Genomic DNA, 26,400 nt, shown 5'->3' on the forward strand with positions numbered 1-26,400 from the left:
CTGTGGATCCTGGCAAATGTTCTATTCTAGTTCTACTTGACCTTAACGCTGCTTTTGACACAGCTGACCATAGCATCTTAATTGAACACCTAAAGAGATTTTTACAATGCTCCCAATTTGTTTTGTTGTTTGTTTTGTTTATACCACATCTCAGACAGTTCTCTGTTGGTTTGGGGAACAGCATTTCCTACCTAGTTTACTTCAAGTTTCCACTTTGGGTCCTATTTCATTCTCAATATAGGCTATATGCATCCACTTGGTCATATTCATATCATTACACGTATATACATCTGTATTCGTTGATATAACATTTCTCTTCATTGCTTTACTGATGATACAAAGCTGTATCTGTGAGATACAGTGATACCAGCAGCCTTGTTACCCTGAAACTGTCTAGCTGACATTAAATGTTGGATGTCTCAAAACTTTCTTAAGCTCAATTATGATTAGGGTACAGTACGGAAGCGTATTGCATTCACCTGGAAAAAGAAAAAAACAAATCAGGCCGATTTATTCTGTCCCCCATCCCATAACACTGGGCAAGCCGAATAAATTCTACATGTGTTACACAAAACTGCTTTGCCAGCCCAATCCAGTTATAACTAAAATATTAGCCGGCAAATTTTTTTTGTCAGAGATTAACAATTTAAGGTGCAAATCGATTTTTTTTACTTTGGTCTGTCAACATTTGTGGATTACCTGCAATGTTTAAACGCTTGTATCAACACACTTCCACAATTTGTGACGCCAAGTGGTCGGAGCCCACAATAACATTCCCACATATTCTACTTGAAATTACCACTAGGCGGTTGACATGAATGGTTTTTCTCAGTGGGCAGTTTGTATTTATGGTAAATCCGATATGAAGTGAACGTGGCATTAGAGTACTTGAGCTTTGTACTTGCTAACTAGCTCACTCACAATACCGCAATATACTCAAGTTTCAGGCCATGGTAATCATGGTTCAACTGTTTCAGTTTCGCTTGGCCCCTTTGGACTGCATTGGAGAGCAGCGCTCCCTGCAAACAGAGCTGTAGCTGTACAGTCAAGTAATTGACGAAATTTTGATCAGAATCGATTTGCATGATGGCAGAAACTAGGAAAATAAGGCCCAGGTTGAAAATAATCATAATTATCCTTTAAGAGAGGGCATTAGGCTATTGAAAACTGATGGAGCGTAATCTATTCTTTCATTAAGCTATATAGGCTAGGCTATGAGGAAATCCCGGCTGTTATACTAACTTATGCCATGTGATATTAGGTGTGAATAATGTGCTAATTTTGCCTTAAGTCTATGAACGACTGTAGAAGCTTGACATTCTCTACCACAGTCCCCCTTTTCCCTAAGCTTCACTAAGAAATTAAAATAGGCTAATGAGCCTAAATTAGACGCTACACTTAGGTTTTAGCAAGTGATTAACTCAAATAAAAAAATGCTTGGAGTGCTAAAGCCTGTTAAAAGCAGTTGTCAATTAATGATACTCTCTCCTGTGCCTACAGTAATGTGTCTAAGGTCTATTAGTAGGCCTGTGCCTACACTGTTTTTGCAATGACCAGACTCAATTGAGTCAAAATCCTATTAAATATTCCACATTTCTGAGATTATAAGAGGCTTACTTAGGCTATAGCCTATAAACATTGAATTTTTACTTTATGCTAGACAGAATGCAGAATACAATTTCCACTGGAAAATGAATCTATACGAAATTGTCAACGCTGTGATTAATTGCGTTAGGACTGTTCTACTTCCCATCCAACATATTTGGTAACTACAATGAGTAAGTCACACTTACCTGATATTAAGTTTGGCAGTGAAGATGGAATTCTTGATCCTGTACTGTGCTCAATGTTTGAAGAAACTGCTAACATGTTTCTTGACATATGAGAAGAACCCTTCAGTTTGGAGTCCTCCTGACACTTCCTCTTTTTTAGAATTCCTATCAAGGCACTCGCGCCCGAGAGTGAACCTTTAACCTCCAACTTAGTCTCTAGTTGCTTTTTTTCCGATGCCATTCCCACTAAAGAAAACTTGGGCACCTGTGGTTTGGCATCATTGTAGACGCTTGGAATAGAATTACTTTTGGGGATTCCAATGGGTGGCGGTGTTAAACGATCAACGTTGGACAGCTTTGTGGAAGCACCAAATTGGAAATGGTTCCGTTTCTTTCCAAGAATTTGAAGTGCCCTGTGGAACTCTTTCTTGTCACGCATCAACTCCCGGAGTAAGCATAACGGGGACTTGTTCTTTGTCGAAATGCTTTTACCAAGCCGTTTCAGGTGGCCTCGTATGTGGTTGGACTGCCCAGTCTTGTTATCAAAGGAGTCCCCACATAATGGACAGGAGTGGGTACTCTTCAGAACCTCAGAGTCTGACTCCAATTGTAATGCTGCAAAAACAGAAAAATGAAAATCAGAAATGTATATATCAGGATCAAACTATGATTTGTGCATATCTTTTTTTGTGCAATGTAGTCGACTAAATGATAACTTCATTAATACAAGCAAACTAAATGGAGCATGCCACAATGACCTTAGTAATAACATGGAACATGCAATACAGGAACAGAGACCCAAGTACCTTTTTTCAATCGCCGAATTGCTGACATCTTCCGACGAATTCGCGGCCTCTTGTCTTGAGAAGCCACCTGCTCAGGAGGCACTATATGGCGTGCATTGTAGCTCAGTCCAACCCTATGAAGATGCCCTCGCACATGATTGGACAACCCAACACCTGACTCGAAGACTGCAGGACAATATGGACAGGTCTTGTGGTCCGATTCCAATACTGACAAATCTTCTGTGAAGGGTTCTCCCAATGGCACTGGGTGGGAGTCAAAGGTTTCTCTAAAAACCTCTGTTTCTATGCACTCTTCCTTGATAACAGGGTCATCCTCTTCAACATCCTCTTCAGTCTTAATTTTGTCAAACAGCCTCTTAGATGCCTGCAGAGCCCCCCTCATTGACATTCTTCTGCTATAGGTATAAATGATGTGTGGGTTTTCTTGCTTGATACCATTGTCAAAAAGGTTGGCATCTGTGTCCTTGAACTGGAAAATGTCTTTTTCATCACTGTCCCATTCCATTTCTTCTTCCAGGTTTAGTCTCTTTGGACTTGGCAAATGTTTTGGTAAGATGAAGCATGAGTCTTGTTCAGTGGTGTTTCGATATGGGGTGGACATTTTCCTTTTAGACGGTGACTTTTTCACTGTTGGCTGATCCAAGACTGACCTGGGTACGCTGTTGCTGTTAAGGTCTCTTTCAGCAGCACTGGTATCACATCCTGAATATAAGTGAAGATTGGATACTGAAGGCGTTCTATGGCCATTTGGGGATAAACTGGTATCTTCAACCTTGAGAGTCAATATTCCTGGCAACTGATCACTGTCATTTTTGACACCTTTAGAATCCTGAACAGATGTGCTGCAATTATTGCTTTCCTTCTTCTGTTCTGCAGTTTTCTTGCCATGTCTTTGTCGAGACAGGAGAACATTAATGGATTTGTCGAGTTTTGATTCTGTTAGTTGAGACTTGAGACCTCTGTTCATCCTGTCATTTTTGAATAAGTCTGAAATGTCATTAGAATCACTGGGTGAATAAGCTCTTTTAGAAGAGATGTGATTTTTTATTGAGATTTTAGATGTCAACTCTGAATCTTCTACAGTTTTACAAGTAGGCACCTGCTGCTCTCCAGGCAGCTGTCTCTCACTCTGCTGTTCAGCTTTGTATTCCTCATAAGTCTGCTGATGACGACGCTGAAGGTGGTTCTTAAAAACGTTTTTACTAAAAGCTCTATAGGAACAAATGTTACAGGAGAAAACACCAGAGTCATCATTTTGGAATTGCTTTGGAACTGGAATAATAGTGTGCTGTCTAATGTTATGTTTCCTAAGTTCATTCGCAGATGCAGACTTGAAGCTACATTTCTCACAGCTAAAGGATCTCTTGTCCTTCTGATGCGTCTTGGCATGTTGAACGAATGTGTTTGGACAGTTTGTTCGAAATGGGCACTGAGGGCAAAAAAGTTTTGCATTTTCATCCTCATCCGTGATATCATTCATGCCTTTGATCTCTTCAATGAGTCTTGCTCTCTTCTCCTGGTGAACGGACATGTGCTCAATAAGCGAGCCGCTCTGTTTGAAGGACTGTCCACATTCCCGGCATATAAAAGGCTTTGGCGACATATTAGGAGGATCCACATGAGACTTCATATGGCGTTGCAAATGGTGCTCTTTTTTGAAAATGAGGTTGCATTTTGAACAAGGGTAACATGATGGCTTCTCCTCTGAACGAGAATTTATTGAGAGTCTCCCCTTCAACGGTGAAAGCCTATGACCTATACTGTTCTCATGCGAGTTTCTTGTCGGTCCATTGTATAGAATTTGCTTGATGGCCTTTACAGTTCCATTGGGATACTTCGATACATTCCCTGTTGATGACGACTGTGACTTGGAATGCTTCCTCAGCTTTCGTACCTTGCTGACAGGAATGGAGTCTACTTGGTCTTCTGCATCAGATGAGTCCTCAGATGACTTGCGGCTCAGATCAGGGTAAAGGTCTTCTGAGGGATCCACCATGACCACCATGTCCATTTTCCGTTTCCTCCTCCTTTGGCTGCTGGGAGGAGGGACTTCCTCTTGTGGCTCCTCACCAGGGGAATCATCATGGTTCTCCCACAGAAACTGCATAAACTCTTTGTGAGGGTCCCAATGAAGGTCACTGGTACTGTTGAAATTATCCAACGAGTTCTCAGGTGACTCCACATCAAAACCCCATATTCCTGCAGTGTCAATTTCCTGCACCGTTTTCAGTGGGGTGATGCTCTTTTCCTCCTCTTTCTCTGTGGAGAAGCTATTGAGATCATGGGCCTGAGTAGCCCGGTGCGAAGAAGGTCCATTTCCCAAGCCAACCGGGGACAACATATCTGTGTTTGACAGAACATCAAGGACACTGTTGTTTTGTTTCAGAGGAGAAGGCTTGCCAAAAGAATCAATATAAGAGATTGACTCCATTGACGCCATTCTCACTGGCTCTTGAAGGAGCGTGAGTGCATTCATCTCAGGATCTGCATCTTTGTCATCTTCATCAACACCTGTCAGACATGACATTTCTGCTGCCGTGACCTGGAAAAGAAAGTAAATGTTCTTAGACCATCCTCAAACAAAATCATTAAGCTACATACCTCCAGCAAACGTAGCAATATGCTACAGTGCCTATCCCTATATTGTAGGGTTTATAAGTGGTTTGCAGTGGTGATCTGTATAGATGACATACTCTGGCCTACAAAGAATTTACTCAGGGCGGGGCAATTCATTTTGGCCCTGCATTAAACATTGAATCGCAAACCTGTAAATACTGTATTTCTTGGACATTATTTTGCCGATATTTTGTATTTCAAGACCATACCAGATATGCTGGTCCCAACTAGACTTTTGCCAGTCTGGAAAGCTACTCTGACAAGTCAAGAACCCAGAATCTGTAAAAAACAAATTGTAATATAAGTGCTTTCTTTTTTAATTGAGTAAGCACTGTCCATTTTTGCTTATTAAGTTCTGCTATGTCATGTACGTATGTTAACATAGTGGTAATTGCAACTTTTAAAACTGCTTCTCCAGTTATTTCTTCATCTTCATCCACCAAAACATACAGTGGGCGGTGATGGCAAGTAGTAGAAACTAGTTTTAATAGTGACACTTTGTTTAAACAAGTGTTGCTTGATGAATTGGATGCATGTCAAAATGAGGAGTGGACACTAACGATTTGAAAAAGTATTATTAACATGTTGTACAAAGCAAGGACACATTTAATTGCAAAATTTCATGCAGTACAACATAGCCTCTTTCAAACATGCAGCCTGTTCGATAAATTTAACGGCACACGGGTGTGCCATCATGTGTGAATAGGAGCCGTGTCGAAATGCCGGCAAATCAGTTCCGCCAATTTCACTTTCACATTTCTGATGGAAGTTCCATATCGACAACATTAACATTAACAGCCCAAGCAGGCACAACGTTAGGACACTCTGACGTAGGACGCTCTTTTGTGGAACTGTGTGAGCCAATCACAAAGTCCTCAAGGAGGTTACAAGTGTATTCCGCGCCGGTGGTGCCATGTAAAAACTACATGCAAGAGGGAAGTATAAATTCAAGTACAGGTTTGTTTTCACATGACGTCACGTGCGTTGTGCCGAGACTCTGCTTCTGTAGTGCAAACAGCTGATGGTGGTCAGGTAAACAAAGAGTCAACAAGTGCTCATTGGAATTATATTCATACTCAAAATGCCAGATGCTTGAATTGTTTATGGTTGTTTGAACCAATCTAACCGAGAGAGAAACAACAGTTTTTATTGAGTACCACTCTGCACAAGGGGGAAAAATGTCAGACAACCTCCAAAAAACGTCGGGAGAAATGGCTGGCAAACTTGCGCCTTGCCTCTGGAGGAGCAGAATCTGAATATGCCTGTGTAAGCAGCAACCTCTTTGTGAAAGGTTTGTGTTATACTTTCCTTTATTCTGTATCAAGTTTTTTGTTGTAGTTTTGTTTCCCCGCAAGGACACAACACTAGGAGATGCAGTGATAAGTTTACGTGTCATGCTTGGTTGTAGCAAGGTTGCTAGTTGTTGATATGCTCATAAGCAATCCCTGTAGGTGAATGCGTTTGATACTTACTCAAGAACAAGATAGATTCATATTCCTAACTATGCAAGCAATGTTGTGGTGTTTCATTTGCTTTATAGTCAGCTCGAACGTGATGTCTTTCTTTAGGCTGTCCAAGTGTGTTGTATGACATGAATGATGTGGACTGGGCCCCAACAATAAATCCCGGATATCAGATCAAATAAAACCAAACCTCTCTCGAACTTTGGCTTCTTAACTACTGAAATGAACTGAGTACTGCTCCTTGTCCCCTTCCACTTCAGCAGCTGTCCACCAACTCTGACCACCATCTGCTTATGTCACACAGCGCAGGTAAAAAAAAAATCGCAAAGTCACGTGAGTGAAAACAACCAATATCCCAAATCTCCATTGTAATGAAATCAAAGATGGACGACAGACACCCCGACTTCTTCGCTGGTACTGTGCTTTTGAGCAATAAGCTCGCTGCTGCCACTGGTGGTCAAAGGTAGACTGCAATTGCTTTTCAAGTGGCCTAAGTGCAAGGCCTCCTACAACCTTGTTGACAATATTGCATATTCTAGTAAGGAGAAAAAAATCCTCAATGGTAAATTTAAATTTAAGCTATGGAATGAAGTTGGAATGAAGTTTCAGAGGAAAGAGAAAGCATAGGAAAGAAGAAAGGAAGAAGTCTGTTGGCCATCTTTGATTTCGTTACAATGGAGATTTGGGGTATACTCACTACGCCATAAAGTTTATTTGTGCATAGGAGATATAGCATGTGCCACCGGGGTGAAAGTAGACCAGTGAAGGATTACAGACATCTGTTTGTCTAAGTGAGATTCAACATAGTTTTTTCGTCACAGACCTTTTTGATACAACCAAAGATTCCCAAAGGGTCCTGTATCAGGGCTAGGAGGTTTTTATAGCTAGTACATAGACTGTAAAAAAAGACGGATGTAGTGAGTGTGACGTCACCCATAGGTTTCTGAAGGGCCGTTTTAAAGCCAAAAGTTGGGGTTTACGAGCGCCGCCATGTTGAACTTTTTTGGAGCCGGAGCAGCCAGAGCGAAGCCGGGGGTTGACCGCAGCAGCGCCTGCTATTGATCCGTAATCGGCGACCTGCCAATCACTCGGAAAACTACCCCGTTTTATAACCGTTATATCGCGTTAATGACGCAGTTATTTTGAAAATCGCCATATGGACACATATTAGAATAATTAAAATTACCTACTGAGACCATCTCTTGTCGAAAAAATGTATTGACTTTATATTGAGTGAGAAGTTGGGCTGTGGTCCCATTGACTTGAATGGAGTTGGGTGGGATTTGGCGTCTTTTTGGAGCCGACCCTAGCGGACATTATGAGGAACAGCACCTTTCAGCCACTTTCTTATTGGCTTCAAAATTCACCCGTGGTTTTGGCCGCTTGAGCTAGTAGCGTTTATAACTGCGTCCCGCAATAGCACATGCGCAATAAAGTTTTTTGAAATTTTTGGGACCGACCAACCGTCAGAGTGACTTACGTATACTAGTTTCTGGTTACAGCTACAAAAAAGCAGTAGGCCTAGGCTGCAGCTAGAAAGCTACACAAGAGCACCACCAGGGGTAGTAAAATAATGGCAAACAAAGTTGTGTAAGTTGTTCAATTTGCATTGCATGTAATTCTAGCCCAAAGGGCCTGAATATGTTGTTGCTATTCATTTACTTGCATCCTGAGTTCAAACATAGAAATGTAAAAACTTGGGAGTACATTTTGACAACATAGGCTATTCAATGGAAAAGACTAGCCTAGCTGGTCAAAAAATGGGCTCCAATACAATTCCTTGCTCCTTGGAGATATAAAATGACAGGAAAGTCACTCAAGAGTATGATGCTAGTCTGTGCTGTCTAGTAGACAAATACTCATTACTGTTCAAAGGTAACGACTGCTAACAGGCTCAGGCTGTAAGTCAGTACAACTAAATAGCGGTGATATGTTCAGCCCGTTTGACGAGTCATGATGAGCAGTTATTAACATTTGTCAGCGTATCGCATGTCCAAGATGTAATGTAAGCTTGCGCCGCAGGTTGTGTACCACTGCAGTTGCGCGGAAGGGCCAATATGCTGGATTTAGAAACCAAGAAGCTGGTGACTGAGACATACTAAGTAAATGTTCGAGAACACAACCGAGCCTTTGATTGACTTTTCTTGACAATGTATCTATTTTTCATATTTCCGAAGAATAATAGGCCTACATCGCATTAGTGCCCATTTTTGGCTAGCCGCTTTTCTGCTGCAAATGAATAACAGTGACACCTTGAGGCCGTCCGTGCTATTACAAGCCCGATACTGGATCGTTACACATGTTTTACAACCTAAAGCTTCGGTGTTTAATGTGGAAAGTAAGCAGTCTCTTCTAGTTACTACAGCATCTCATGGTTTAGTTTCTTATTTCCATCAACATCAACTGGCTGCAAAATAAATACTGGTACATACAAAATACAAATTGCATTTTCACTAACGTTAGATCATCAATTGTGGCGATCGGTGCAAGGTCGCAAGAGTGAGAGGTCTTAGATTTGAAGGGCAATAAAAGTGTCAAACCAACTGAATGCGCTTGTGGCAAAGAAAGGTGTTTCTATTATCTACACAGCAGCACAGAAATTGCAAAGGGACCAGCCTCGTAAATGGCTTTTGATGAGTGGTTATGGATTGTATTCTAGAGCTAAAACTTTCAGCACAGTAGTTCACTTACATGCCAACCCAAGATAAAGTCAGCATCCGTTTTCATAAGCACCTACATAACGATCAAATTGTGGTTTTCACACTGTTCCGTAAAGGTATCATATTGCATTTATATCGCGTTTATATCACGCTGTGTTGTTGGATGCTGCTTGCAGGAGCTGCAGCCCATTCCATTTAGGCTCTGTTCCATACCAAAACCAAATCCTCAGGCTAAACTACAGCTAACGGCAACTGTGCCTCGCCACTCGCTATACAGACATTTGTAAATTACTGAAAAACAAACAAATGTTACCTTCGAACGGTGTAGATGTAGACAGGGCGCACTTTATACGCTGCATTGAATTATTTCTTACTTTCGTCTTCCATCCATTTCACAGTCGCCATTTTCCGTGGTGGTCTGGTGTGGGCCAGGTCATTTCTTTCGAAAGGGTAAACATACACACAATCGACTGTATAGTCAAACAGAACACTAAAATAGTACAATAATTACGTTACACAGTATAACTAATACGTAGCGCCTTTATAAACAACAAATACATCGATTATTTCCCTGTATTTTCGCGACGAAGGGTTACGGTGCGGCGCCATGTTCCCCCGAAAGCTGAGATGGTTTGTTCCAGATAGGAGGCATAAAAAACCTGAGTTAATGACCATCTCTTTAGGGGTAGCAGATTTTTTTTTTAGGTTGATAGCGGTTAATCACCATTTTAATTGATATAATAAATTGAAACTTGGGGAATCACCATTTGGGTTGTTTTTTATAATATATATATTTTTGGTAGTCAAACTTGTTCTTGAAGCACTGTCTAAAATTGTATGCCAACCTAACAAAGATGTTGCCACAGTCCCCAAATGGTTGTCATTTTCTCACAGGTCTTTGTTGCCTTCGTAGCTGGTGATTGAATTGTTGCCGGTCTCGTGTCGTATTTTGTAGACAAAACACTTTGTCTTTGAACACATATCGAAAACAGTGTGAAATTAATCCCTTTGATGACAGTATCACATGGGCAGCTGGCCTACTTGGAATTGTATGTTGATATAGCCTACTGTTTGCATAAAACAACAATACACTAACTTTACAGTAACCCCACATGTAGAAAATGTGGGGATCAGTGGAATGTAACGTTAATGATGCATGGTCTCGTGTGGTCCAGGTCTCGTGCAGTCATATCAGGAGGTGCTTAGCAAGCAAGCTGTCAGACAGACTGGGGTCAAGAGCTCATCCCAGTTTCACTAAACTTAGTTGTCATTATCACAGGTGGGTACACTAAGAAAAAATATTGCAGAGATCTCGGTTTTAGATTGACAAATGTTTCTGAAGCCCGTGTCAAGTCATTAAGGCTGTGGCAGTTAACTGTAAAACTTCAGTGGCCAAGCTAGCTGATTAACGTTAGCTCGTAAAATGGCTTTTCATGAGATTTTATTAACGTTAGCTGGTTGTTCACTAGCTAGCAAGCTGTGTGACTTCGACTGTTTTAGCTTTTAAAAGGACGTTACATCAAGCGTTAGCTAGGGGGACATATGTGTCAAAATATGTACAAATTGGCCAACAAATGTATTTGTACATGTAGCCTAAATTCATTCACACTCATTTGACACTGGAAATACCTTCTTTCTCTGTGCTGTTACATCTGCAAGTATATCCAAAATACATTATAGCCACTCAAAATGTATTTTGAATGAGTGTCTTCTACATATACAAATCCATTTATTGGCCAGTTTTGAAACATATGGCTCAACATATTCTAAAGTATTTGTGAAATGTTTTTTTTTCTGTATGTATGATGTTCAGTATCCTTATAATGTTACATAAAGACACAGTCTAAGTAGTGACAGTACCCTTCTTTGCCTTCAGATGTGTGTGCGCCTACGTGACCTGATGAGATGTTGGACTCAGATGACTGCACCTTGTCCCTGGACAATCTGTTTTTTGAGAGGCCTGTTGTCCACAAAGTGTGAGTAGAAGATCACATCTCTTTCTCTCTTTTTTTCTCTCTCTCACTCTCAGTTGAATGAATGTTTTCCCTTCTGAATCCTTTTCTACAGAAAGCCGCTGCACCAAGAGGCCAGTCCATGGCAGTTGGAAGTGCCTCCATCTATTTCTCAGATCCCAGCCACTCAAGATATCCAGAAGGAGGCAGAGTCTCTCTCATCATTATACAGTATGTCATGCTCTGCATTAGGGTGAATTCCTTTTCACTTGACTTGAGTAAACTGCTCAGTATCTGGCCTATTGAAGCCTTGCTAAATTTAACTGTGACTCACTGACATGACTGCTTGAATAGACTTGAATGCCTTCCCAATTTTACTTGACTTATGAAATATTCACTGAATCATCAGTATAATTGGAATGGTAAATACCTTGCTGAAATTATAAAATCCTTTCATTTTAAGTGAATCAAAGAAGCCAACCCTAATTTCCACAGTCACACAGAAATAACCAGCGTTGAATCACAGCTACCGACAACTTGATTTCATCAGAGTCGGTCTCCCTCTTCAATATTTCTCACAGGTTTCTCACAGAAGCCCAAGAAATTCCTGCCTCCTTTTAAACAATCGGCAGACTTAAAGGTCTTCACATCAAAAATCACCTGTTCTCATAGTTTCAACAATGATGAGAACGAGAAAGAGATAGAGGAGAGCCAGGGCGGCTGCAGCAGCAGGTGTGATGGCCTTTGGGGAGGTGAAGGGTTCATGGATTACTCCCAGGGTGCCTGTCAGAGTGGCAGAGGTGGAGATGAAACGCCGCTGGATTCTGGTCATGTGGCCATCAGCAGGAGATGTTTGTCGCTGGACTTCAGCCAAAGCCCACCTCTACGGAGAAGGCAAGAGTCCATTATTTGTCTGAAAAAAAAATCAAATGATGATGACTTAAAGAATGCATAAAGACACTGTTTACAGACCGTCTCCGCCTAGAACACAATTTTGAAAAATGTTAAAAGTGGGGTGGGGAGTGAGAGCGAATAGTTGTGTGTGTCTGTGATAACAGATCAATCATCTCTACTTGGGTGTGGTAACAATTTTCTGATTGCAAAGCATTTGATGCTGCCAAAGGTGAAATACCTGCTTTGACATCACTGACTGAGGTATGGCCAGAAGTGCAACACAGCTGAAGGTTTCAGCCCATAGAGAGCAGTGCAACAAAGATCTTCTGCCCCTAGAAGAGGATGCAGGACTTAATTCCAATAATGTTTAAATTAAATGCATGGTTAATGCTGTATCGAAGCCATATATCCATGTTTACAGCTCAAAAACATGATTTAGTGCTGATTCCTTCTTTAAGCCCTCACATTGTGTCGATTCATGATACAGTTAGTTAAGCTGTAACTACAACAGGGCCTGGTGTCTCAGTGGGCTGGGGCGTGTACCATGTGAACACAACGTGCTTGGTTTGAATCCGGCCCACGACCTTTGTCACATGTCATCCCCTTCTCTCTCCCAATCTTTCCTGTCTCCCTCTTCTTTTAACTGTCTAATAAAGGTGAAAATGGCAAAAAAAAAAAATCTTGGGGAAAAAAAAATGCAACTGCAGCAGTAAGAGGCTTGATTTTTTTTTTTCATTAAAGGATAAGTCATGAGAGGAAAATGAAAGGATGCCAAGCCATATATCATTGTTGCATTCTCCTCTCCCATGATATCCTTGAATGAAAACCCATTCATTCTCTTGTTTCCAGAGGCCATAATGCCAAGCCATCCTCCAAGAAGTCTCTAAGATTGCAACCTCAATCCTCCTGTTTTCTCTCTCTCTTCCCTCAATCCTTCATTCCCTCCCTAACTCCGTCTCTCTCCTACAACAGTTTGTTCAAACCCTTGAGGGGTCAGGTGTCGAACAGTGGAGGCGACTCGTCAAACACAAATGACCTCAGCAGCAGCAGCAGCCAGACAGCATCCAGACCTCAAACTTTCCTCAGTCAGGTTGCCATGGTGACAGAGCCTCCTCCTCTTCAGCCACCGCCGGCGACGGTTAGCCAGGCAGCTCCTCCTTTCTCCCCCAAGCCCCCCTTCCCCCTCCCTCCTCTGGGCTCATCTGCAGCAAGTGGCCGACCCCCGCAGCAGGCAGCACATGCGGAGATGCAGGACAAGGGCACAAAGAGAGCCCTCGTTCCGCCCATGACGCCTCAGCCGCTCCACATACAAGGTGCTGCACTACGCTGACCCAGTCACACACAAGCGCCATGTCCGCGGTTTATAACTGATTTACCAAATACTACACATACAGCTTCTCTGAGGTGTTGCAGCTAATGAATGTGCCCACATCTAGCCATGGCAGCAGCTGCCACAGTGTGTTAGGGTGTGATGAGGTGAAATGAGGTGAGCTCTCCCCTTGACCACTTTATTGTAGTGATACATGGTGGTCACTAGGTGGTGGAAAATAACAGCCTTCTTTACTCAAACTGGGTTCAGTTTGTCAGTGGGTATTGATTGGATATATAATGTCTGTGTGGATTGTGCGCTTTTTAGGGTCTTCTGGGTCTGGCGTTTTGCGACCAGTCTCCGAAATCCGTATCCTTTTTGTTCTGCGAGTCAACAAAATTTAAGATTTAAACAGTGTCTCAATTATGCTGGAATGCATGGAATGCAATTGTACTAGGGATGTGGTTGGATTTCCTGAATCACACCAACACAGCAGCTAAGTTCAGACCCGTCTTCAAAGAGTTCCCCTTTTTCAACTATGTCCAGTCCAAAGCCCTGGATGATGTAAGCAAACAAAGTCTCATTTTTTTTATCCTCTCAATTTACACTGGCCACAAATATTTGAAAGCCTTCAAGAACAGAATATTGAGGATAGTTATCACAAACCTTTAATAAAATTTCAAAAGTAAAGGGCTGCTGGGCTATTCTCTCCGTCTATTAAGTTTGGTTTATTCACAGGTTCTTTACACGGGTAAGAACTTTGTGGCCTGTGCCCCTACTGGATCTGGTAAAACAGTGCTGTTTGAGCTGGCCATCATCCGCCTGCTAATGGAGACCTCAGAGCCCTGGAGAGATGTCAAGGCTGTCTATAGTGAGCATATTACCTCCTAGACCCTTTAAAAATACCACTAAAGCCCCAATGTGACTAGATTTGGCTTTAAAAAATCTATAGATTCACACTGATTCTGGAAGAGTTTAACATGTATAGCATTGAATTAAAAAAGTTCAGTCATACCTTTAGGGTGTTTGTAAGATATTGAGACCAGTCTGATAAAGAGATTCACCCTTTGTTCTCGCCAGTGGCTCCCATCAAAGCTCTTTGCAGTCAGTGCTTTGAGAGCTGGAAGCAGAAGTTTGGTCCCCTGGGGCTGAGCTGCAAGGAGCTGACCGGCGACACGGAGATCGATGACTTCTTTGAGATTCAGGACGCCCACATCATCATGACCACGCCGGTGTGTGACGCTGGATTGTGTCTCTCCCATTGCTCAAACAAATGCCACAGGGGTTTAGGGAGAAGGTTGAAGGGGGAAGATCAATAATAGTATTTGTTTTGATAGAAAGATTATAACCAGAAAATAAGAATTTTAACAGTTGAATGTAAGTACATAATGTTTATCTTTCCCTCTCAGGAAAAATGGGACAGCATGACAAGGAAATGGAAGGATAACTGTCTGCTGCAGCTCGTCAGGCTCTTCCTCATTGATGAGGTTAGTTTGTTTGACCAACATTTTGTTCACTAGCTCATAGTTTATATTACCTCATATGTGGCTTGTAGTATGTTGGATACTCACCATGCACTCTGCACAGTGTGCATATGTGCCAATTGAAGATGTGTGTTTTATTATGCCACATTACGTGATGGTACATCATGGTACATTTAGCCTCTGCCCTCAGCAGTTTGTTCACTTGAGGCTTGAAGTTAAGGCCATGAAACATAATGGCACATCATTGGCCTACTGACACAGGTGCTATGAGGGTGGATACGACCTCTCTTGATAGTCCAGATTATGAAATGCACCTCCCTCTTGTTAATAACAGATTACAAAAAAAATCGAAGGGATAACCTTATTTTGCCTACACACCATGGCTCTTGTTGAACTTTTGAATGTTTTTTGTGCCTACTGCCAGATGACAGATCTTCACCCATGTGTTTCCAGGTGCATGTGGTGAAGGATGTGAGCCGTGGCGCCACTCTGGAAGTGGTGGTGAGCAGGATGAAGGCGGTGCATGCCTACAGGACAGCAGGGAACCCACAGGCAGACCTCTCCATGAGGTTTGTGGCTGTGTCAGCCACCATACCCAACATCTCTGATGTAAGTGGCTGAGAAGAGGTAGTGAAAGGGCCTGGCAAAAAATGGTCACAGTTGAGTACAATAGAATTCAAAAGGCAGTGAAGGCAAACTTTTCTTAATGTTCTGTGATAAATGTATTAATTGTGAAAAAGCCTATTGTCCTCTCTGTATTGTTCAATAATTTTTTTTAGCTCTTTTTTTCAGATGGACTAAGGAAATAAAAAAACAAACAGACAAAAAATAAAAAAGTTCACTCTGGAGAAGCATTTTACTGCCTCACTGCATTGCAATGCATCAACAGCACTTTCTGCTGTGGTTTGTTTGTGCTGATAGTGGAAATGTATATCTTGTTAAACAATAACTTGTGCTTGATATGCGAATTGTTTGCCTGTTCTCAGATAGCAGACTGGCTGTGTAATGAGAGCAGTCCAGCCACATATCTGGAAATGGACGAGAGTCACCGTCCAGTGAAGCTGAGGAAGGTGGTGCTGGGATTCCCCTGCAGCCCAAACCAAACCGAGTTCAAGTTTGACTTGTCACTCAACTACAAGATGGCCAACATCATACAGACTTACTCTGACCAGAAGCCTGCGCTAGTGGTGGGTGGGGAGATTGGGCAAACTGTGTGTTCATCTGTTTTTTGTGTTTGCCCTGCTTTCCTTCAGAAGTTTTTGTATGTCATTGAACAGGCAGACACTCCAGTTAAGAGTTATTAAGGGTGGCTGGACTGGATGTAGCAAGCATCATGATGAATTGGTCTGATAATTATGTTTTTCTGTAGTTTTGCTCCACAAGGAAAGGAGTCCAGCAGTCAGCCACAGTTTTGGCCAAGGATGCTAGGTTCATCATGAGCATTGAGCACAAACACAGGTAGGTTGTTTACTTATTCATAATAATTACATGTTCATGCATACACATGAACAATTTTTTTAAATATTTCTCTTACATTTCACTGGCAGTTTAATCTGCTTGACTCTGTTTTGTTACTGTGTAATCCTCTGCAGGTTGATGAAATATGCAAACTCTATCCTGGATTCAAAACTGAGAGGTAAGTCCTTTGGACAACCAACCCCTCATGGGACACATTATCACACATGTAATGGATATGGCATAGATTCTAGTTCAGTGGGCATTATATAAAGTAAAGGTTCCTTTCACAGTCCATGACCTAAACCTAACCTAAATGTACTGTAGCCTAACCCTGGGACCCAGGCTTATGTAAACATATTAACACTCTTTTCATGTCAAGAAACGCCAGATACACTCATGGGACCCATTTCAGTCCAGACCCATAGATTAAGAAAGCACTGGCAAATACATTTGATTGTGACTCTAATTCTTGACTGTGTAACAGTATTTTTTACTGTGTTTGTGTTCCAGACCTGGTGATGCTAGGAGTGGGTTACCACCATGCGGGAGTTGACATATCCGATAGGAAGTTGGTAGAGGCGGCCTTCACTCTGGGAGACCTACCTGTCCTCTGTGAGAATTCTTCAGTAATGCAGTTGTATTGTAGCCTACACCGTGTGACTGTTAAAGGGTAGATCTTGTCTTTGAAGCACAACCCAGTCTGTCTTGATCTTCTTCATTAGACATAGATAAATAAACAGGAAAGACTAGAGTGACAGGTTAGAGCAACAGAGCAGCACAGCATTCAACCTTGTCGTGTTAAGAGCGATTGCAAGACCCTAGCTCTACTTTTGTATCCACAGGGTTGGGTCAAAAAAATTGAAATACTTGTACAGAGACTTCTTTTAGTGATTATGACCCTGTAATATGTAGAGAATGTACATTTTAATCAAAATTATACCAGGAAATGCAGCCCTGGTTTCCAATGTCTCAGTTACCACCAGGACTCTGGCCATGGGGGTGAACCTGCCAGCTCATCTGGTGGTGATCAAGTCCACCATGCATTACGTCACAGGCTCCTGTGAGGAGTACAGCGAGGCTGACCTGCTGCAGATGATAGGCCGAGCCGGAAGACCACAGGTGATAATGAAATAATAATGTGGTTCTTTATTGAGTGGATGCTTTCCGACACTGGGGCTTGAAGCCGGGGCTCTGGTTGGTCTTTCTAACTACTAGGCCACCCTGCCAAGTGGATAAAGTGGTTTAGGTATATAGGTATATGGAAACATCATGGAAACAGCATCTGACTGAAAGAAATAAAGTAAGATACAAAGAGACAAACAAAAAACAAACAAATAAAAGATAGCTTCAACTAGTTTCTGTATGATACACACACTAAATTAGAATAAATCAATCACTATGTTGTGCTGATATGGGGGCAACAAGATTTGAATGTGTGAATGATGAGCTAGCTTCAGCTGGGACATTTTAAAATTGCACAGATTTACCTTTCAATCATTAAATCACTGCTTTTGATTCTTTAATCTTCTAGTTTGATACTTCAGCAACTGCAGTGATCATGACGAAGTACCAGACCAAAGACAAGTACATGAAGCTTATGAATGGGATGGAAATCATTGAGAGCAGGTATGACTGATAACAGCTTAGCCACTTGCACTCCCATTCTGTTTTTTCCCCTCTCTCTCTCTCTCTCTCTCTCGCTCTTTCTCTCTCTCTGTCTCTAAAAGTATCGCCCATTTCCACAGCTTACATAGTCACCTGGTGGAGCACCTGAATGCTGAGATTGTCCTCCAAACCATCAGCGATGTCAACATGGCTCTGGACTGGATACGCTCCACTTTTCTCTACATCAGAGCTCTCAAGAACCCCAAACATTATGGTCAGAGCTCAGTGTGAAAACCCAAAGAAAATATCTCTGTTAGAATTAGGGTCCAGTTTTTATGTTACCCACAATGTACACTCACTTTGAGGTATTTAAAACCAGTGTTCTTGATTCCCATTGCAGGTTTCTCCCCTGACCTAGATAGATGTGGAATCGAAGCAAAACTGCAAGGTGGGTGACAACTGTGCTCTCTTCACTAGGTGGACTCATTGAAGTAGCTTATTAACAACTTGCTGTTTATAGGATTCTCCATGAATGCACTTGAACCGCTATTCTGAATCCTTTGATCATCGTCTCTTGGCCTGACACTGGGCTCTGACGTGTTGGGCTAATTGTCTCTGTGTTGAGTGCAAACTCCAAACAGTATCCCAGTGATTGTAGTTTGAGGTGATCACTGTCTCTGTCCTGTCCTGTTATAGAACTGTGTCTGAAGAACCTCAACTCTCTGTCCTCCATTGGTCTGATCACCATGGATGAGGATGTCAACATCAAACCTACAGGTGGAGACAGAGCCCATTTGTTTAAATTTCTATCGTGATTGGCATGACATTTCCAGCTTCATCCACATTCTTCTAAAATGACTATTTCAACTGAAACTTCCACTCATCAACTAAAACTGTTTGTTTTTGTTCCTCCCAGAGGCAGGCAGGTTGATGGCCAGGTTCTGTGTCGCCTTTGACACCATGAAACAGTTCAGCAAAGTTGCTGGCACTGAGAGCCTGTCCGATCTGGTAGGTTTCCTCAGAAAGACTGCACAGTTTTTATTTAGTAAGATCCAGATGCTACAGTTAAACTTTGTGTTGTTTTTCTGAGGCTGGATTTCTGCAAAAGGAAATTATTATTGGCTCTATGTACAGATTGAGCTGGTGTCGAAGGGCAAAGAGTTCAGCGATATTCAGTTGAGAATGAACGAGAAGAGAACCTTGAACACCTTGAACAGGGATAAGAACAGGATCACCATCAGGTCAGATACTATAGGAGAGGTGGATTTACAAATGCATAATAGGCCATATAAGATAAGTTTGTGTATTTTTTATTTTGTTTTGTCTTTGTCACAATGATCCAATGTTTTTGCGCCAGCTTAATTCCATTGGGAATTAGGAAAGCGCAATGGTGCAAGTGAGCGCAAGTCATAGCAAATGAGAATGTTTATGTATTTCCCCAGGTTTCCCATGGAGGGAAAGATCAAAAACAATGAGATGAAAGTGAACTGGTAGGTAAAAAAGAGGCGTTTTTTCAGTATATTTCTATTAGTTTCAACTGTGGGGAAGGGATGCGACAAGGGGGAAGCAGTGCATAAATAAAAAAGAATATAGGTGTTATGAATTCATTACAATTGTACAATTAATATTCTTGTGGACTCTTTACTATACTTATCGTGTTTCTCTGTTTGCCTTGTCTTTAGCTTGATTCAGGCTCATCTGGGTTCAATCTCAATTCAAGAGTTTGGACTTACACAGGACACCGCAAGAATCTTCAGGAATGGAATGCGCCTCAGCAAATGTATGTAGAGTAGAACAGGGATAACAAATAAGCAACTTTCTCTGAATGGTTGTTTGTGTGTTAACTTTGTGTTACCATATTTTTATTTCTGCAGTCACTGTTAATTGGTCACATGACACCTTTTTTAACTTAAATATTATGTATTAAATATGATATATTATGTGGTTTTTTTAACCTAATCAGGCTTGTCAGAGTTTCTGAGTCAGCGATCCAAGACGGGCTTCTCTGCTCTGCTCAACTCCCTGATCATGGCTAAGTGCTTCAGAGCCAAGCTGTGGGACAACTCGCCCTATGTTTCTAAACAACTGGAGAGGATTGGTGGGTACATTACTATGTCAATATTTGGCACACATAATATATAATACTGTATATAATCTATTGTCTACTAGTCTGTTAGTGTATTGATTGATGGAGAGCAGTACTTTATTCACTTTCATTTAAAAAAATGTCAATGCTACAGTCATCGTAGTATGAATTAATCAATAGACCAAACATTCCTTGTATTGGATGTATCTCACAGACACTGTGCATTTCAGGCCTGACCCTCTCAACTGCCATGGTGAACACTGGACTCACCACTTTCAGCAAAATAGAGCAAACCCACGCCAGGGAGCTTGAGCTGGTCAGTTGGTACAGTAGGGATTCAATACAACCACTTTTTACTAATACAAATAATTTGATGCAACTAGACACTGGGGCTATCAAATGGTCACCTCCCATCACAGATGTTTGTTTTCCCACTCAATTTATGTTACCCCAAGTGCTGTCTCAAAATGTTTTAGTGATGTCTTCATTTTTGCAAAGAAGAGCTGTCAAATGTTTCAGATAAATATATAGCATTTGCCTATAACTCTTACCCACTTTATTTCCCTTTCGCAGATTCTCAACAGACATCCACCATTTGGAAACCAAATCAGAGAATCTGTCATAAACCTCCCCAAGTATGAAGTTAGTTTGGAGCAGGTAAAAGGAGTTGCAGTATGTGATTATCAGACTGTCAAGCTATTCATATGTGGGGAAAATTCATATTCCTTGTCAGAGAACTTTCTCTGGAGTGTGTGTTGTACTTCCTAGCTCCCGAGGTATAGCTGCGCTACGGCAGAGATTGTGGTGAAGGTGAACCTGAAGAACCAGGAGCAGCTGCTGTCCAAGAGAACGGCTCCGAACCACCACTACATCACTCTCATCATAGGAGACTCTGACAACACTGTGGTCTTCCTGCAGAAACTCACGTGAGGAAATAAAGTGATGATGATGACCCACACCTGCACAATCTCATGTTTTTTTTGCTTTCTCTTTCTCTCTCATTCTAGCGCAAATTCAAAACACACACAGCCCTGAGTCCATTATTTAGGAAAAATAAAGGACAGAGGAGGACAGAGCGTGGTGCGAGAATATGCAGTATCAGAATTTTTAGAAGGCACCCTCTGTTTGTTTTCCAGGGACTTGGTGCTGTTGAAGTCTGGTAGCTGGTCGAAGAAGATCGAGGTGGCGAGGGCGTCGAAGGGAGAGGAGATCAGTGTCAATCTCATCAGCTCAGAATACGGTTTGGCAATAAACCACATAAATATCTTTCCCTTTGGTTTTCATAGAAATGTATCCATAATATGTACAGATGTACATCAACTATATAAGGAAGTCAAAGGATAGTCTGACTTGATGAATGCTATTGTACACTCCTCTAGAGTAGTGTGTTCATTAATTCATTTCCACATTTTCCTCTCCTGTAGTGGGCTTGGACATCCAGCAGAGGTTCAGTGCATACTACTCCGGAGCCAGGAGGTTTGGGGCTGATAATGTACCATGTAATCCATATAACATGCCATATAATCCTAATGGACAGAGACCACAGCCCTCTGCACTGAAACCACAGTCTACAGAACAGGCTGCGCCACAGAGGGGAGAGGCTACATCTGCTGCAGAACAAGGTAATGAGTTGTATTTATTTTGTTCAGAAATCTGAAATGGTTTATATTGTTACATTTCTTTGAGGCAGATTAATACTGTTTTTTGTTCCATTCCATTTTGTGCCATTCAAATGTGGGTGCTTCATAATCAGATTTAGGTAAAAGACAGTGTAACCATTTCTGCAAGAATAAGGACTTGTGTGGCCATGACTGCTGTGAGTTTAATCACACATCATTCACTGTGTGTGTGTGCGTGTGTGTGTGTGTCTGTGTCTGTGTCTGTCTGTGTATCATGTCTCTGCACATGTGCAATGAATTTGTGTGCCTGTGCTTTAGTTTGTGCATCTTTCAAGATTATAGAGCTCTTTCTTCTCCAGTCTGTGAATTGGTGTTTGTGTCTCTCTCCCCTCAAGGTAAAGTAGGTGTAGCGGTGTTGCTGAAGAGGTCAGCAAACCAAGACTCCAGCTTCTCCTCCTACCTCAGAGACCTGAGGAGCAGAAGTGACACGCTCATGCAGACTCCTGTCAAGCAGCTCAAGGTGAGAAAAAACGCAGATGTGGCTTTTTGAGTCTGACAAATCATATGCTCTAACTGTGTAGCCTGCATGGGAACATGCACGGTTTGAAGAACAGGATTGAGTCATGTTGAGACTCCTGTCAAACGATTCAGTGTCTGTATGTGCAATGGGATATGAGCCCTAGATTGGGCTTCCCTCAACCATTATCACCTAATAAGATAAAATAAGATAAGATAAAATAGCCCTTTATTGATACCCTTGGGGAAATTCAGGATGGCAGGAGGATATATATGTATATAATGGATATAAACTCTGTCTCTGTGTTGTGTAATATTATGAACAATCCCAAGTGCATTCGATTCTAGTTTTTGGTAGATTTTTCCCTCCAAACATCTAAATCGGGTTGCTGTAGCAGCAAAATAGTAATAGGATACAGCAAAAAATAAATAAAGCCAAGCATATATATACTGTGTGTGTGTATATATATATATATATATATATATATATATATACACATATATATATATGTATATACATATATATATATATATATATATGCCTTGTGAAGTAAGTGAAAATTATAATAAATATGAGAATAACATTAACCTAGTTTTAGACCAAGCAGTAAATACATTATTATTACATTTTTAAACGCATAAATGCATAAACAGCTGTAAATATCAATCATTTGTAATTTGTCTACTTTTCTCTCTTTCTGAGCTGAATGAGGCGCTCTTTCTGTGTTTGACGTTCTGTTTCGTCTCTTTAGATGAAGATGAGTGGGGAGTCTGTGTCTGTAAACATGCAACAGTTTGCTTACAAGCCCAAAGAGATGCTACCTACTCTTTCCAGGTAAACACATCTACAGTGACATTTTATACATTGTGCTGATGCTCTTATTCTGATTTACAATATGTACAAACAGTAGAATAAGTCATGGAGCTACGAATAATATTGAATAAGATTCTAATAAAGATAACATGATAATAAAACTGTGACAATAAAAATATGTCCATATAGACTTGATTTGAGGGAAACCTGATGGCCTGATGCTTAATTATATTAATCTCCTTTTTTATTTGATTTGAAGGTATGGGGGACATCAGTATGAGGCTTTAGTGAGACCTCACACTGAGACTGTGGATCTGACTGGAGAAGACTGTGAAACACTGACAGACGTAGCTCATCCGGAGGAGCTTGTCAATGGTAAAGAGGAGGTGTAAAGAAGATTACTATGAATTCCATACATTTTTTGTAACAGTTAAATGCATGCTCTCCATCTGTTTGTCTCTTTCTCACACTCACTCATTCTCTCGCTCTCGCTTTCTGAGATTATAATGATTACCTGGTAGTGGGAGAACCTGTCCAGGCCCCTGGTGCTTCTCATGCTTACCTTCAAAATATGGCTGGCCATGGCTGTTTAACATTATCTAACCTCTAACCTCTAACTTAAATACTCAGACTGACCCAAACTAATAACTTAAAAGCCATTGTGCAGATGCTTAATTCACTGAAACCAAGGCAGTGCACAATGCGGTAACTTCTGCAAAAGATTTGATGGTGTATGCATCTGTTGTCAGGCTCCTCACTGTGGAAGAAACCAGGAATCAGTGTTGGTGGGAGTGTGAACCCGAGACCCAGTATATACCAGATCAATAGGACTTACTCTGCTTACTCAAAGAGCTCCGTCACAGTGTCGGGCCAGAGCACGCACTGCAATTATGCATCCTCCTCACAAGCACCAAGTGTGAGCTTTGACCTTGGAAACGAATGGGACGACTGGGACGACTTTGATGACGAGAACTTGGTGCATGCCAGCGAGACATTGTCCTCTTGTGCACCTAACGCTAAGACTCAGGTCCAGCAGGCTGCTGATTACAACATGCCAAAAGGTAGATTGCATTTTGAGTGCCATTTAATTTAGGAAATATGAGCGTAAACACTTGTAGATAGTTGAAAATAAGTGGGTGTATTGCTAGCTTTGTGTACATTAAGCACATTGCTTCATATCAGTGTTCAAGAAGTCGTTTATTATTGATCACAGCCATGTTTAAATCAGCTTTGTGTATAAACTACTGTATGGATTTTTATGTGTGATTGTGCCTCCAGCATTGTTACAATGACTTTATAACCAGAAATACATTTTATGCAGGCTACACGACTACGTCAGCACCAGTGTCCCTCAGCCATGCACAACCCAAACCCTGCTTCACTACTGCCAATACACCACTGAGGTAAGGACACAGAATTATGTACATAGCTATACTTATGCTGGAACAGTGTGTTTCAAACCCCCCGAGTCTAATAGTATGTGAAATCCCTTTCAGAAGATACAAAGCCATCCTCTGAGGTTTGATACTTAGGATAGTTATGCATTTTATCATATTTTTGTGTCTTAGGTCTAGTTCACCAACTGTCAGTCCTGACATCAGGAAACTGGGACCCTCTCCTCTCACAGTCAGACCGCAGAACAGACTCACAGTTGACTGGAATAAAAAGGTATGTTTGTGTGTGTGTTTGTGTGTGTGTGTGTTTGTGTGAGTGTGTGTGTGTTCTTTGTAGTACTCTTACAAAGTTAGTGGCTACGTTTACATACACAGAGAACTTGGCGTACTCCCATATTAACAGTGTTACTGTGGCATATAAACATCTCACTCCTTTCATTTTTCATATTCACCAAATATGTTTCCAACTCAGACTTGCACAGCGTTATGGATACATTTTGATGTCCACAAAAAAACATGGCGGCAAGCAATATTTACTGTTACTGTTACTGTAAAGATCATCATTTCGATCCTTTTAGAAGAAGTGAGAAGTAACCTCAGTCACATAGGGACAGGGTTATATCTGTGGACAGTGATATTGTGTTTATTGGTTTATTTATAGCAACAAATGTGCATGTAAAGTTGCGTCCCTCCCCTGGTGCAGAGACAGAGTATATTCAGTGAGGAGTTCACAATGAAGGCACCAACTCTCCCAAAGCAGACTGAGACGAGCACAGCCACACTGACCGGACGATTTGATTTCTTCTCAAACAAGAGCATCCCAAAGAGTGTGAACTTGTCTGGAAACAGCAGGTAGAGGGAAATACCATACCATGACACTTAATGACACAATATTTTATGTATTTCTAAATAATCAAAATAATCCCCTCTGAAATGTGCTTTTATATCACTGAATTAATGGACACCCCCTTCTCCTTTTTTTTTTTTACACATTTTCAACAGAAACAGCAAAGAAGAGGAAGCTTTCTTTGGGATATTTGATGGAATATTTTAGAAATGTGTCTAAATCTGACATAGATGTGTCATGGGTATGAAGTGTCGTCTTAACATTTGTTACTTGTACCTGTGAACCTTATATGAATAGTTGTAAAATGTTATTTAAGTCATGTTAGTGTATATGTTATTCATACTGTAAATGTTACATAGAGCTGAAATTATTTAGATTCCTTTGCAGCAATTTATTTATTATCTTATGTACTTTTGTATTATAATGTCTTGTCATTTATTAAATAAAATGAATGTTCAGTTGATGATTAGTCTAATTTTGCAGTAGCTTGGTGGTAGTTCGCCCAAAGTCAAATTTTGATAGTTTTTTAGTAGATATTACTATTTTGTCATTTTGAGGCATAGTTAACTTACTGCAACTACCAACTATTATTGTCTATAAAAGAGGAAGGAGGTGCGTTTGTTTCATCCTTTTACCTATTTTTAAATTTACTCATTTAATTGTCAAGGTTGTACAAAACAGATGTTACAAAGACCCTTCATCCAACAGGAAGTTAACATTCTTTTCACTTTTTCTGTGAAGAATCCAAATTGGGTTGTTTGGTTTTGGTTTAGGTCCAAGCTGTAGTGGTGTCTGAGTGATGGACATTAACTTACACACAAGAAACATTCCTTTCACTTCTCCCTGTGATGAACCCAGAGAGGGTTATTTGACTTGTATTTACGCCCAGACCCTAGTTGTCAGTGTGTGCATAATTAACACAGAAAGCATTGTTTGCACTTTATTTCAAATAAAACTTTTTTTTTTTAATCAGTATCCTAATCAGTGTTTTTTTCAGTCATGTGATTTTGTATTATAGACATTACAGATGTAGCTATGATCATTTTTACAAAGTAGTTTGAACTATTTTGTCTGAGTACATTTTGTTAACAAAGCTATACATCTC

At 41.0% G+C, this 26,400-nt stretch overlaps 2 protein-coding genes across 3 annotated transcripts in view; one reads left to right on the top strand and one right to left on the bottom strand.

The window, feature by feature from the left end:
- znf644a (zinc finger protein 644a) overlaps nucleotides 1–11,976 on the bottom strand; it is an 18,237-nt gene extending 6,261 nt beyond the window's left edge. Inside the window, exons 1-4 of one of the 2 annotated variants that reach the window (XM_078287690.1) lie at nucleotides 11,930–11,976; nucleotides 9,631–9,756; nucleotides 2,579–5,120; nucleotides 1,794–2,387 (exon numbers count right to left, since the gene is read on the bottom strand). In XM_078287690.1, the coding sequence (XP_078143816.1) occupies nucleotides 1,794–2,387; nucleotides 2,579–5,105 (3,121 nt within the window). In that variant the 5' untranslated portion in view covers nucleotides 5,106–5,120; nucleotides 9,631–9,756; nucleotides 11,930–11,976. Of the gene's footprint in view, nucleotides 1–1,793; nucleotides 2,388–2,578; nucleotides 5,121–9,630; nucleotides 9,860–11,929 lie in introns of those variants that run through there. The other variant, XM_071900000.2, reaches the window with a different exon arrangement.
- Nucleotides 11,223–25,304, top strand: hfm1 (helicase for meiosis 1). Its single transcript, XM_071900008.2, has 37 exons — nucleotides 11,223–11,293; nucleotides 11,385–11,500; nucleotides 11,851–12,163; nucleotides 13,136–13,476; nucleotides 13,800–13,841; nucleotides 13,966–14,036; nucleotides 14,211–14,343; nucleotides 14,553–14,704; nucleotides 14,882–14,959; nucleotides 15,410–15,565; nucleotides 15,943–16,143; nucleotides 16,326–16,414; nucleotides 16,549–16,592; nucleotides 16,925–17,026; nucleotides 17,388–17,533; nucleotides 17,946–18,040; nucleotides 18,160–18,293; nucleotides 18,420–18,467; nucleotides 18,716–18,796; nucleotides 18,936–19,027; nucleotides 19,154–19,260; nucleotides 19,462–19,509; nucleotides 19,702–19,799; nucleotides 19,983–20,117; nucleotides 20,336–20,421; nucleotides 20,679–20,762; nucleotides 20,874–21,031; nucleotides 21,242–21,345; nucleotides 21,530–21,727; nucleotides 21,859–21,921; nucleotides 22,120–22,244; nucleotides 22,993–23,075; nucleotides 23,314–23,429; nucleotides 23,804–24,115; nucleotides 24,376–24,457; nucleotides 24,623–24,722; nucleotides 25,152–25,304. Exons 1-37 carry the CDS (start codon nucleotides 11,223–11,225, stop codon nucleotides 25,302–25,304), a joined length of 4,557 nt encoding a protein of 1,518 aa, XP_071756109.2.
- Nucleotides 25,305–26,400: the final 1,096 nt, after the last annotated feature.

Source organism: Centroberyx gerrardi, chromosome 13, assembly GCF_048128805.1.
Source record: "Centroberyx gerrardi isolate f3 chromosome 13, fCenGer3.hap1.cur.20231027, whole genome shotgun sequence".
Classification (NCBI taxonomy): Eukaryota; Metazoa; Chordata; class Actinopteri; order Beryciformes; family Berycidae; genus Centroberyx; species Centroberyx gerrardi.

What these genes read in the sequence shown, in the direction of transcription:
- hfm1 (XM_071900008.2), top strand. Translation starts at nt 11,223, where the DNA reads ATGTTGGACTCAGATGACTGCACCTTGTCCCTGGACAATCTGTTTTTT. An exon ending in GGGAGACCTACCTGTCCTCT is followed by an intron (nt 17,027 to 17,387) that starts GTGAGAATTCTT and finishes CCAATGTCTCAG; the next exon opens with TTACCACCAGGACTCTGGCC. An exon ending in TCCGGAGGAGCTTGTCAATG is followed by an intron (nt 23,430 to 23,803) that starts GTAAAGAGGAGG and finishes ATCTGTTGTCAG; the next exon opens with GCTCCTCACTGTGGAAGAAA.